The sequence below is a fragment of the Euleptes europaea genome, chromosome 3 (assembly GCF_029931775.1).
Source record: "Euleptes europaea isolate rEulEur1 chromosome 3, rEulEur1.hap1, whole genome shotgun sequence".
NCBI classification, from domain to species: Eukaryota; Metazoa; Chordata; class Lepidosauria; order Squamata; family Sphaerodactylidae; genus Euleptes; species Euleptes europaea.
The window spans coordinates 106,814,692-106,828,991 of NC_079314.1; the positions used below are offsets into that span (position 1 = coordinate 106,814,692).

The 14,300-nt window shown below is 43.3% G+C and overlaps 1 protein-coding gene across 1 annotated transcript in view; it reads left to right on the plus strand.

The window, feature by feature from the left end:
* The window catches only part of CACNA1C (calcium voltage-gated channel subunit alpha1 C), a 575,193-nt gene that overhangs the window by 461,684 nt on the left and 99,209 nt on the right, over positions 1-14,300 (plus strand). Inside the window, 3 exon segments of the mRNA XM_056845863.1 lie at positions 542-671; positions 5,227-5,286; positions 9,057-9,163. Of these exon segments, the coding sequence (XP_056701841.1) occupies positions 542-671; positions 5,227-5,286; positions 9,057-9,163 (297 nt within the window).

Genomic DNA, 14,300 nt, shown 5'->3' on the forward strand with positions numbered 1-14,300 from the left:
ACAACCGGAAACGACTATTGATGTGGTGACCAAACACTTTCTAGTTGTCGGATCCCTCCATACCATAATAAGTTCAACAGCTGAACCACAAGTAGAGGAGCAAACAGTCTGACAAAGGAGGCATTTTTTTCTGGTCTGTAGAAGTTATGGATGCTGTTTAAAAAAGATTAGAGTTTTAGGAAAATGCATAAATGAGTGATTTAAAAAAATATTAGTAGTACTGGCTAAAACTTGACTTGGATGAGGGAACACCTTTGATTCCCAACACCTTTGATTCCAGTCTTGGTACTATTTCCTTATTAGTTGTAATTCATGGGAAGAAGAGAGATGGGCTTGGCCTACATGTAACACTAAATCAAAGTTTGGCATTATATAAGTAAGCCTTGATCTTATATATGGAGCAGCATTCAGGCAGGTGAGCCCTATACCTACCTACAGTCTGAAGTGGTAGAACATGAATTAGGCCTATGAAAACTGAGTCAGCTATCAAACATGGCTTGGTGTTAATTTTCTCCAACAATGTCTCTCTTTCTGTTTGCAGGTTTCGGGTCCATTGCCACCACATCGTTAACAATAACATTTTCACCAACCTGATCCTCTTTTTCATCTTGCTCAGCAGCATCTCTCTGGCAGCTGAGGACCCTGTCCGTCACACCTCCGTTAGGAATCAAGTATGCTTTCCACCCTCCCTTCCTTGCTCCTCTGAAGCTGGTTCAGAACAAGGCTCAGCAGCCAGATTAGGGAAACCCAACCTGCCCTGTCCATCCAAAATGGTTTCTGTATAGATACACTTAACATCCAGTGCTGTGGAAGTCTGCACCTCAAATTCTGTGTGTACTACTACTCAGGTTGAATTATGCAATTTGAAGTGCATTTTCGCACATTTTCTTGGTATAATTTTGTTCTGCTTCTGCAATTCAGAATTTATTTCGGTAAGGCTTGCTCGGCTAAAAGCAAGAGAAGAAAAGAATGGGGAAAGGAGATGACAAAGAGATGGCTGTGGTGTGGTTCCCCTCATTCCTTGGGGATTATTTAAAACTGTCTGAATCTGGAATATAGATATGCCCACAGAATGTAGGCCTCGACACAATCCGAGCTTTTCTCTAAAGCCATAAGAGCTAGAAATTGTTTGGTGTTTTTTTTTAATTCTGAGGAAGCCAAGTTCCATGCTGAATACTAAATTTCACGTATGCATGATAGACAACCAGGATGTAACTTACAATGACCTAAAAGGGGAGAGCTTGGTCTTGTTCACACTCAACCAATCACTGGTGGAAATCCAGTTTAGAAGAAGCCTCATTTCAAAGCCTGGTTCAAAGAGCCTGAAAGGTTTGCACAGTCCTTTACAACAAGTGTTACTCTTGAGGAAGAGCATTTTTCCTTGAAATACACATCTTGTAATATGCATTAACTGCATATTTGAGTGCCTCTTTAAGGCCCCTCTCCTTTTTTGGCTTTGTGGAGGGCATAACGAGAAGACAGAACTTAGTATCAGATGCATCACAAGGTGCACAGTGGAGAATGTTTAATAAAATGACAGAAGCCTGAGAAATCCTATTGAATGGCTTGAACCCAGTGACTGGTATTTATATATATGAAAGGCTACAAATACATGCACTCACACAGTGTTGTAAATGTAAGCTTTTAAGGCTGCAGTCCTTGTTTGACAGTGAACACCACTGAACTTTATGCGACTACATTTGACTAAACTTTTATAGGACCAGACTTTAAGATCCTCTGCACTTTTCACTGTCATTCTGCAGTTTCTTTACTCTATATTCAAACAACACAGCATGAGCTCTGTGTACCTCTGTCACCAAATGGGCCATGTTTGTAAATTTAAAAAATACCAGTGTAGAAGCTGCAGTGGTATTAATAGTTTTTAGGAGTCTTCCTGCAGTTTTCTTGCAACCCTACCTGGTGAACAGAGGAGAGAAATCCTATTATGTAATATTTGAACCACTGTAACCGATTATGAAAATCTCTTGTGAACTCTGTAGTTTCACTACACACACATCCTGCATTTGTGGCCTGCCCAGTTCTGCTCAGTGGAAGAAGCATCTGTATGGAGTTCAAAGAGAAGCATGTTCAGAGGTGTTTTCTCCTGTGAAGTGAATGGGAAACCAGCAGGCCTCTTAGTCCTGTGTGTGCATCAACACACATTCAGGCTTCTCAAGTGGTGCGCCTGTGCTTTATTACTTACGTAAAAAGACTTTTCTTTTGTTGAATGCCTGTGAGAAAATGTACTACATATAAAGTAACAATGTTCTTGCAGTTTAGTATTATCCTTAAGAGCCAAGCAACACAGTCAGAAGAATTACATGATGCAGCTCATTTCAGATGGGAGAATTGAATATTCACCCTGTTAAACGCTGCACATAGAAAACTAGCATTGTATGTTTCTAGCTTGCTATGTGCATGGACTTTTGTATGTGGGAGAACACTGAAACATATGGTCCCCCCTAGCTGTAGTCTGAAGTGGTAGAGTCCAGGAAAACTGCAGCACATAATTTCTTTGACTGGCATGATTTCATGATAGCATACCCTCCTGCACTGTGGTGTTGTGGTACAAAAGCATCATTACCTGACGAGTTGGTAGAAAAATACTGGCTGTAGTTACCCAGAGATTCTTTTTTTAAAAATTCATGTACAACTCTATGTATGGTGGTTAGTAACCTTTCAAAATTAAGCGAGGGAGAATATAATCTGTGTTTCTCTCTTGATAGCCAGAATATGTGTAACTGCCTCTTCTAGGCCTAATATCCACTGCGGTAACCTGTCTCAGTTTTACCGTTTAAATCTGCAGACAGTGGGGTACAATGGGATACTCCCTCATGAAAGATACTTGTAGACAAAGAAAACTACCATGGGAGGGGAAAGGACAGAACACTTCTCCTTGACAAGCTGGTTTTCAGTGTGGAGAGATTTTTCATATGGAGGATTAGTTGATCACCTGACATATGCATACCCTATATTCCAAAGTGGTACAATGCAGACACAAGATTTTCTACCTCAATGAGAGTTAGGCTACAGAGTTGACTTTGTACTGGGTTCCTTTGTTCCTTTTGGGCCGGCATCCCTATATTATCTTCCACGTTGTTGAAGAAGTTATCTAGCCCTTTAGACATTCTCTTCATTCCGTTTTGGCGTGGCTTTTTCCCCATGGTAATTTGACAGAGAATGGTTTAACTAAGAATAGACATACCATCTGGTTTGCAACCTGCTGGTAAAGAAGGCTATCAATGCAGGTGCTCTGTAACCATTTCTTTTGGCACACACTTTGCTGTATGCACAAGACATGTGCTCAGAGCTGTTTTTTTCACCCAGATTGCCATCCCAAACACTTCAGCATCCTCATGCTACTCTGGGATGGAAAATAGCTGCAAATCCAGTGTAACCAGAGTGTTCAGCCAGTCTCTCTGCAATCTCTGGTTATGGGAACAGCTGTTAGACGTCACCTTTGGATGTGGCCCATGGAGTTCCGCTGGTAGAACAATCAGATTCCTAAACTGAAACAACAACGAAAGCAAAAAACTTCTTGCAGCAGTATTGAATACTAAACTGAAGGCTCACCAGAAACCTTCTTCTCCTTGAAAATGCCATGCACACTGTTGAAGTTACAAATAATTACATTCCACTAGCTACGATCCTCAAATTCATTCACTATGAAGCTGTACTGGTTATTTCAGTGACCCTGTACAGGAGTGATCTCTAGGGTTAATTTGGTCAGTGCTGTGGGCCACACATTTTTTATGTTTAACGTAAATTATTCACATTGTCAGATCCAGTGAATGAGTAATATAGGCTGACTTTGGATCTGACTTGGATGGCATAATTGAGAGCTATTCCATTCAGCGGTATAAAGTACCTTCAGACTTACGTGGCACCATGCAACAGAGAAGCCCAGCCCAGTCATCTTTAATTGTATTGGCATTGAATTAGGACCGTAAAGCTTAAAGCTGGGAGGAAAGATCAATTGGGTGACACCGACTTCCTTCCTACTTTGGTTAATGATTGCTCTCTAATGTACCTTTACATATGTTCTGTCCAATTGGCTTTTCATTTTGTGAAAGGATGAGATTTCTGCTCTTCCCTTAGAGACTATAACTCTGTAAGGTTTAATCAAACTAACTGTGGCGGTACGCCAAGAGGAACACCATCACAAATTGTACTTTTAACAGTGTGGTTAACACTGTGCTCAGGGAACAGAGGGTTTGATTGCTAACACGGAGCTGTTTCGGCATCTCATTTGGGTGTAGTAGCCAAACACCAGTTCCCCATAAGTTAATGGCCCAATTCCTGTTCATTTCACAGGAGTCATAATGAGCCTCGTAGCCTGATCCTTAACATGTTCACTTGCAAGAAAGTCCCACCAATTTGAACAGGCTGACTTTCAAGCAAGCATGCTTAGGATTGCAGCTTTAGGTAAAGGAAAGACAACACAGAGACACAGATCTCTGGCTATCTCTTTATAGCAACACAGAATCTTTCAGTAGTTCTTGTGCTGCTTTGTGCTAGAAACTATGGTTAAGGTGGATTCTTCTTGTTCTTTGTAATAATAAGACACAATTGAATAGATATAACAGCAGCTACTGGACAACCTTTTGAAGTCAGATTTTTCTCCTGTTGAAAGAGACAAATGCAACCAACTTGAACGGAGGATAGTTATAGGGACAAAGAGGTGCACATTTCTTGCTAGAAATCAATATACGTTTGTATTTTGGGGATCTGGGGTTTAATTGGGGCAATACTGAAAAACGCATGTTGTTTGAGAGGAAAACACTATCATGTCATGAAAATATGTGGGATACAATAGTGAATGAAGAAAGATGCTATATAAATGTGCTGCTCATAGCCTGACCATTGCCTTCACCTCAATGTTGTTGCAAAGGTCCCTCCCCCTACATCCTCCCCCTCCCAGATGAAACAGCTGTGTGCTTTTTGATTTTGGATTGTGACTTGCTCTTGCAGTGATCACTCAACAGGTCTCCCTCCCTTTGCCCCCCATTCCCTTTTGTTTTGCAGATCCTCTATTATTTTGATATATTTTTTACTGTAATTTTCACCATTGAAATTGCGCTGAAGGTAAAGCCCCCATCTTCTCTTCCATTCTCTTCTCACTCATGAGCTCGCTAGTTCTCTGCTGCTGTCTGTCGCTAACACACACGCTTGTATGTATCTCAGTCACGCTGAGTAACCACTAACCCAATTGTGCTTATTTTTCAGATCCTAGGCAATGCAGATTATGTCTTCACTAGTATCTTTACATTAGAAATTATTCTTAAGGTAACCATTCTGAGCAATACACTTCTATCTTTCACGTTCTCTTTGTCTTCTGTACCACTTGAAATCCCCAGTGTTATCTCCATAGACAGGGGTTTTTTTTATAGCTCAGTAGTGACTGTGTCTATTTTTAAAAATCATTCCACTTCAGTATTAAAATCCCATTGGTTTCTGTAGTTGTCCAGCTCCCAGCCAGGCGAGAGTATCAAACCAGAGACAATAGGAAATTCAAGGAAGGTCATATGCTTTGGAGCTCTGTGTTTGTCCCCTGTTTCAGGCAGCAATACCTGTTTCTTCTCCTGTAAATAATTACTTTTTGCAGTGAGCCTTTGCTTTTCAGAACATGCCCAAAATCCGCTGGAATTTGGTTATAAGAGGTCTTGCAGGGGGGAGAGAGAGAGAGAGAGAGAGAAAGAGAATGACCACAGCCTTTTCTTTTTCCACAGTTCCTATGGTGTCCTCACTATTTTATCCAGTTCTTTTGTAGTTCAAGTGGGAGCTGGTGGTCTGCACAGTTTGGCACACTTAGCCAAATGTTGCTTTGCAAAGTGACCCCAGAAGGGCTCGATATATTTGTTAGTCCTTTCTGCCTTGAACTACAAAATGCGGCCGAGGGGGGAGTTACCAAGTGCCTGTCAGGCTGCAATATTTGGCTAGTAGATTGGGTTCAGCTTAGTGGCTCATGAGATTTCCACAGTTTCCATAGAAAGACAGAGGAACAGCCTACAGTGCTAGTTTCAGAAGGTGGCTGTGTTTGTCTGCAGTAGAACTGCTAGATTGGAGTCCAGAAGCATCTTAGAAACAAACAAGATTCTTGGGGCATGAGCTTCCGAGAGTCAGAGTTTGTTCATTGCGGAGTTTCTTTTCTGCTAAGCTTCTCCTAAGTGCCATGTGGAGAGATAACAATTGGGAGATGTTCTAAAATGTTGCAGCTGCCAGCAGTGAGCCGACTGGCAATGTAGTATTCCTTGAACACAGCTAACTGTTGAAGTCCTAAAGCTGCAGCATTTAAAGACGGCCATCAGTTAGACAGTCCATTTCAGTGTAATTTTAACCCTATGCTTGCCACCACCATTCTCATGTAACACTGAAACAAATGCCCGTGTGACATCACCTGAAACTGACAGCAAGGCTAGATTAAGGTCAGAAAGAACAAGAGACCAATTCATACCTAAAAGAGTGTGCAAGTTGTGCTTGGAGTCTCCAACCCATCAGGCCAAATCGCTCTTCTGGGGACATTTCGGGTTGAGAAAATGGCATGGTGGGGAGGCCTCAGGCCTCCCATGCTCTGCTGTCCTAGTCTGAACCCTGCACACGGTAATTGAGAACCCACAACTTGTGTCTATTTGATACACACGGTGGAGACCCCAGGTTCAACCTGCATACGCTGTGATGTGTGAATTGGCTACTGGACTGAAGAACACCTTCCAAGAACAAAATCTGCTCTGGGGTTGAGACAAACAGCAAGAGTGACTGGAACTGTTGGTTTGTGCCTCTATACTGTCCTCCCCAACGAAAGTGAAGATGGGGGAGGATTGTCCCCAGCCTATGTGCAAGGGACAAGCCCCCATTTGGCAGAGTGGCTTTTTCTCCTTCCCTTTTCTTACAAGGATAGTTGTTTTTCCTGGGTTGCTAGGCTTGTTTGGGAAAGGTGGCCTTAGATATGTATGTACATACACTGGTCAGTTGTTATCACTCAACCATACGGTTTTTTGCTGCTTCTAAGGCACAGTTCTTATGGCATAATGAACATGGATATGCCCTTCAAGCTACAGTCTCATCTGCAGCCCATTAGCATGTAAGCTTACATAAAAACTGAGCATAATTTACAAACAGCATATCAAAAAGAAAGCTATTCTGCCAGCAACCAGTGTGTTCCAAGCTGTAAACATTTCTTTAGAATGCATCTGTTTAGAGTAGTGATGGCATTTATTTGCCCAGAAGTATACTTCAAACCACATTCAACATCTGTGGAACCAGCAGCAACTGCCAAACAACTTCGAAACTTCAAAAAAAAAATCCCTTATAGATATTGTTCTAGGAACAATTTTACCTGCTATGGTATCCTCCTGTGAATACATGGTAGGAGTGGCTGTGAAGGACAAGCATGAACTGGGCTTCAGGAAATCCTGAGTTCTGTGCATCGTTCTCCAGGAGGTCATGCTAATCAGTTTTCAAGTTCTGCTGGCACACTGTTCTCCATTCTGTTCTCCCCTATAAACAGAATCACTGTGTGAGTACTGACTGTATGATCACAGTTAACTAGAAAGGAAACACAACAGCCCCAAATGCCTTCATTCTCCAACCATGTTGCCTACTCACAGGGACTTGGGTGAGCATTAATTAATGTCCGTGCGTGCACAGAGTACAACACGCCAGGATATTGTTATTGATTTCCCAGTGGTCTCACTGGCTTAGTAGAAAAGCTACTACTAGGTTACACGTCAGTTTCCCTCATCAAGAATAAATACATTAGCTTCCACTTAACTGAAACTCGACTGAGCCCCCCCATTCCAATTTCAATGGTTTCTCCTCCTTCCCTTTAAGATTGCCATACAAAATGCAAGTCCCAAGAGGCATCTTTACTACCTTTGTTATGGCAAGAACCCTCCCTTCCCGCAATTAGTTATATCCCTTAGTATAAATTCTGCTCAAAAGAATGGAGTTTATACTTCTTTTCTGATTTCTGCCTGGTGGATGGATTGTTAGTTCTTCCTAATGTCATTTGGGGTTTTGGTTACATAGATTTAATTTATTTCCCACTCTCTTCAGCACATTTTTTTAGAAGAAATACCTCGGATAGAACTGACTGGAAACTACTGGGTTCTCTAGCCTTTAAAGTACCAGCTTGGGCTGGTTTCAGGAATGTGTATATATAGTAAAGACAGTTTGTTCTTCAAATCCCAGCAAATGCTAAAGAATTTTTTGATATTATATATATATATATTCATATGTAAGGAGCCATGACGAAGTCCCTGTTGCATGGAATGCTTTCCTTGTAGCAGTCTGACACTGCTTTCTTTTGGTTGCCTCTGTAAAGAAAAAGAAGAGTCACTTAGATTTGCCACTGTCTGCCAAACAAATGCAAAAAACAAAATCTGCAGGTTCCCTGGAGAGGCGGCATAGAAGTTTTCTAAATAAATAAATGGCAGGCACGTAGCTACTTCTCGGACCTCTCAAATGACGTACTGATAACTTGGGCATGAAGGAAGGGATTTCAAACTACCCTTCAGTCACACCAATGCAAATCATTTAGTGACAACCAATGTGAGCCAAAAAACGAAAGCAAAAGGTTACTGTACATTTCCCCACGTGACAAAAAGAAGGCTGTGTTGCTGGATGTCTCACCATTTGATATCGCTCCTTGATCTTAGTAGTGAAAGAGCTTGTGGGAAAAGCACCCACTTAAATGGGATTGAACCCACATCTGTGAAATAATCTAAAGCACCTACACTCTGTTACTAAGCATGCTCTTTGCTGTTTCTGTATGTTGTATCTCAAAAGGAGAAGAGTCGCCGTAAATGGCAAATCAACAGCCGTTCCTTAGAGGTGCCGGACACTAGTTTGCAACCTGTCCTTGTATATTGTTTTTCCCTGAGAGCTTTCTTAACTATCTCCTCCTTGCATTTCTTTTCTGTGAGACTTTGGAATAAAAGATCTGCATTCTTCAGTTCCATGTCCTATCACCCCCTCCCTAAGCATGCTCTGATAGGTGCTTCCCGGGCCTGAGCTAACGACAAAGTTTGTTTGTGTCACCATGTGATTGCTTGCAGATGACCGCTTACGGGGCTTTCCTTCACAAAGGATCCTTCTGCAGGAACTACTTCAACATCCTGGACCTGCTGGTGGTTAGCGTTTCTCTCATCTCCTTTGGGATCCAGTGAGTGAGCCATTTTCAGCTAGGAAAAATATGTTATCCACAAGTGATGTGGAAGGTTGCTGGGACGAAGGGAAAGGCCATGTCTACAGTATAATTAAGTTTCAGTTTGCTGTGATGTTGCTTCTTATTGCTGTTTACATATTTATTTATAGGCAGCCTTTCTTGCTGAGAGCAATTGGATTACTAAATTTAGCAGTGCAATAGGAACATTATAAGAAATATAAATATTGTAATAAGATTGGAATATAAAGACAGAAGACAATACAATAAAAACAGTATAAGTCATGACATAAAAAATACAGACTGCATTATAGAAATCGGAAAACAATGCAGTAAAAACAAGAAACGGATACAATAAGCAATGCCATAACTAGCTGCTGCCCTGGGGATATTGGAATGTGGGTTGATTTTTTATCTTCATTCTGTAGCCCTTCCTTCCTTTAGTGGCATCTGGAGAGGTCGCTGTTGACTGCTGTGCTTCTGTAGCACTCAACAGATGTTTTGTTAGCCAAAGCTCCAATTTTCAGCATATGTACCGGAGACAGAATAGGGGTTCTGTTGGCATACCACCCACCCTGCTGCCTAACAGTCTCCCTACCGGAGCTGACAGAGGCAATCTCAGACTTGGCACTGAGGATCTCAAGGTTTGTTGTCCTTGGGGACTTCGGTGTTCATGCCAAGGCTACCCTAACAGAAGCAGCTCAGGACTTCACGGCCGCCCTGAAAACCATGGGACTGTCCCAGAACGTTCTAGTATCTATGCATATTTATTCATTATTTATTTAAAACACTGATTAGCTGTGTGTCTCCCTTGCAGAACTCAAGGCCGCTTACCATATAAACAAAACATTATAAAAAACACAATAAAAACAAGTATTATAAAACCCATAAAACTCCAAATAGGACTGCCAACAATAAAAGCTAAATCAGTCATAAATAGAACTGACTTCATCTGCCTCCTGAAGTTCGACAATGAGGGGGCCAGGCACACCACCCTGGGGAGATTGTTCCATAATTGCGGGGCTGCCACAGAAAAGGCCCTCTCGTGTACCCACCAAACGAGGGACTTTAATCTGTGGGACAGTCAGGAAGACATCTCGCAATCTTAATTCCTGGGCAGGAACACATGGGAGAAGACAGTCCTTCAGATACCCCAATCTTAAGCTATGTAGGGCTTCAAAGGACAAAGCCAACACCTTGAATAGGGCTCGGGAGTGGATCGGTAGCCGGTGTAATTGCAGTATTATTGGGAATATGTGCTCCTGATCCCTGGCCCCGACCAGCAGTCTGGCCGCACCATTCTGTGCTAGCTGCAGCTTCTGAACACTCTTCAAGGGTAGCCCCAAGTAGAGCGCATTGCAATAGTCCAGGCTAGATGTAACTAAGGCGTGGATCACTATGGCTAGATCTGACTGACCCAGGAACAGGCGCAGTTGACGTGCCAGCTGGAGCTGGGCAAACGCACTCTGGGCCACAGCAGCCACCTGGTTTCTAAGGTGACTGCTGTGTCTAGCAGCACTCCCAAGCTGCAAATCGGGCTTTTCAAGGGGAGTATAACCTGATCTTACAATCTACTAACCCAGAGAGCCTCTGTCTTGTCAGGATTAAGTTTCAGCTTGTTCACCCTCATCCAGCCCATTACTGACTCCGAGCACCAGTTCAGAACGTTAATAGCATCCTCAGAATTAGGCAGAAAAGAAAGGTAGAGCTGTGCATCATCTGCATATTGGTCATATCACAGGCCAGACCTCCTGGTGACCTCTCCCAGTGGCTTCATTTCGATATTAAATAGCATGGGGGATAAGATGGAACCCTGTGGCACCCCACAGATCAACATTCATGGGAGAACAGGAATCCCCCAACACTGTCTTCTGAGACCGACCCCCCCCCAAGTAGGACTTGAACCACCGTAATACGGTGCCTCTTAGTACTGAGAGGCAGCTGAGTAGGATACTAAGGTTGATCGTATCAAAGGCCACTGAGAGATCCAGCAGAACTTGCAGGGTGATATCCCTCCTGTCTATCCTCCTGTCTAGTTCTCAGTAGAGGTCATCAAACCCAGGCAACCAAAGCAGTCTCTGTTCCAAATCCCGGCCTGAAGCCAGGTTGAAATGGAGTTCAGAAAACTAGGCTCTCCCAAGAACCCCTGGAGCTGAGAGGCCACAACCCACTCTAGCACCTTGCCCACCAATGGAAGATTGGAGAGTGGCTAGAAATTTTCTAACGTAGAAGGGGTCAGGGAGGGTTCCCCCCCCCAAAAAAAAAACAAATCTAATCACTGCCTCTTTGAGCATGGGCGGCACAACTCCCACTCTCAAGCATTTACCATTCCCCTTACGCACTCAGCCAGCCCCCCTCTGTCAGCTTTTATCAGCCAGGAAGGGCAAGGGTTGAGAACACAGGTGGTAGGTCTCACCTGTCCAAGGATCTTGTCAACATTCTCAGGATCCACAAGCTGAAAAGTATCCATATAAATTGGACAATCAGTTGCCAAAGATACATCATCTGGACGTGCATCCACACCAACGTCTAACCCATAGAGGATCTGAGCGATTTTGTCAGTTTGGCCAATTGATCACAGTGGGCCATCGTGTGGTCAGAGTCCAAATCCTTGGGGCTATGATGTAAAAGTCCCCTAACTACACAAAACAGCTCAGCTGGATGATTGCGTGCAGATGCAGTGGTGGCAGAGAAATATTGCCTTTTCAACATCATCACGGCCACGGAATAGGCTCTAATATGGGCTCTGTAATGACCTCCCCTGCCCAGCCCAGTGACTCTGAGTCCTCAGGAGAGGAGTTCAAAGAGGAGCAGAGGGACCAGCACTGCAGAAGCGCCTATCTTTTTGGGGGTCTTCCGGTTAGCAAGGCTGGCACGTTGACCTGTGGAATACGGAGATAATCTGGGATGTGGACATTTGCCCCTGAGCACCTTTTCTCCTTCCATGGAGTCTGGAGTGCCTTTTGGTTTACTGAGGATCAGATGATGAAATGGTTGGGCAACTGTTTAGTGCACAAGTGACCTGAGACCCAGGTGATAGCACATTGTCATGCTTACTCTGTGGCAGTGATGGCAGCAAAGCAGACTCACTTTTCTGCCACCTCTTTGTCTGCACGATGCTGTCCAGTGGAGCTTTTCCAGGTTGCAAAGGGGTTTTTATCTCAAGCCCCAGAGGATGTTGACCCAGAAAACATACAAGATTCCTGTGATTTCGTTGCAGTGTATTTTGCAGATAGTACTGCTTGCTTGCACCACAATTTAGACACAGCAGATGAACTGGTTTAATGTCAGGATGTTATTGGAATGCAGTTAGGTCTTAGTCATATGGATGACTTTCAGTTAGTGAGGCCTGATGAAGTAGACAAGGTGTTCTGACCACTTCGAAAGAGGCGAATGTGAGACCCCTCCTGAAGAAGGCATTCTGGACTCAAATGACCTAAATATGTACCACTTGATGGCTAATATTGCATTCTTGGGCAAGGTGCGCAAGTGTAATAACTACACAGCTTTAGGTGGTCTTGGAAGAAACAGATTATCTAGACCCATTTCAGTCTGGATTTAGACCAGAATTCTTATGAAAACCATAGTAGTCATTCTTAATTGAGCAAAGTATAATTAGAAAAAAGCATCTGCTTTTCAACCAGGAGTAGTGGACATGGAAGTTGGGGCAAGGGGAAAAAACAAACAGGTTGTGAGACAAGGAGACCTGATTTAAGATGAGGTAGAAGCAACATAGAGATGGAAGGCAGCATGGTAGCCTGATCTTGTCAGATCTCGAAAGCTAAGCAGGGTCAGCCCTGGTTAGTATTTGGATGGGGGACCACCAAGGAATACCAGGGCTGATATGCAGAGGAAGGCACTGGCAAACCACCTCTGTTCGTCTCTTGCCTTGAAAACCCCATAAGGGGGCACCATAAGTCGGCTGCGACTTGACGGCACTTTACACACACACAGAGGCAACATAAGGAAGGGCTTTTTCATCAGCACAATGATCCAGAAATCATCATGGCAATGCAGCAGAGACTTAATCTTATCTTCAGTGGGATTTGGAGTGCATAGCAACTGGGCAGAAACAAGCTATGGGTCCTAACTACATTTTAGGTTTTCTTCACTTCCCCCTGGGGTCTCTGCAGTCAGAGTTCTGCTGGGAACTTAACTCCCAGGCACGTATGAGCCTGATTCAGTTTGGAACTGTGGTACAAGGGGAGAGGGGCTTATGCCTCTCACCCCACACTATTTTCCTAACCTGAAATAGACCAAGGGAGCTGATGTTTGTCTCTTTCAGGAAACATGTTTCTCCAATGAGGCAAGCAGCGGTTCCCCGGGGCCATTTTAAATAGGGGAAATGATGTGGGGGAGGCTTCAGCTCCTTCTCCTCATACGCCATGGTCCTGATCCAGATCAAGCCCATTCATGCCTGAAAATTTAACTTCCCACCACGCAACTTGCAACGCATGTCTGCTGATATGGACCTGGGGATGATGCAAGGAAAACGTAATGTCTAATTAGGGTCCCCAGTGAAGCACTTTAAAGGCATGAGTCACGAAAGAACTAACTGAAATGCTCCTTTCTCTGAAACAGCACGTTGGAGAAGCGCTTTGTTACATCATTATCAAAACTGTCTTGCAATGATTGCCATTTGGCACTGTTTTTGTCATGTATCCACCGTGCATTTGGCATCCGGTCCAGGGTAGCGCTCTGTTCTTCCCTCTCTGTCGATATCATATTCAGTTCAGCAGCACAGCAGCCAACGGCTCCCTCCACTCTCTCTCTCTTTTGGTGACTTACTCATGAATGCACGACCTCAAGTAATGGACTATTCAATGGGGGGGAAACTCCATTAAGTGCCGAATTAAGGCATAAGTTTAAAACAATATAGATGTCAAAAAAATATAAGTGAATGCAAATGTGAACATGTCTCTCTCTCTCTCTGGCTAGTATATGTACAACTGCAACGGTAAAATAAATAAGGTTATTGTCAGCCTCACAAGGGATCACATCATAATTGTACTGAAGCGAATGTTTCCCCCACCCCACAAAATTCATTGTATATATTTTAGATGTTTTAAATATGCTGACTTGTGTTTCATGCTTATGGTGTAACATCAAGGCAATAGAACTACTGCAAGGAATGTTT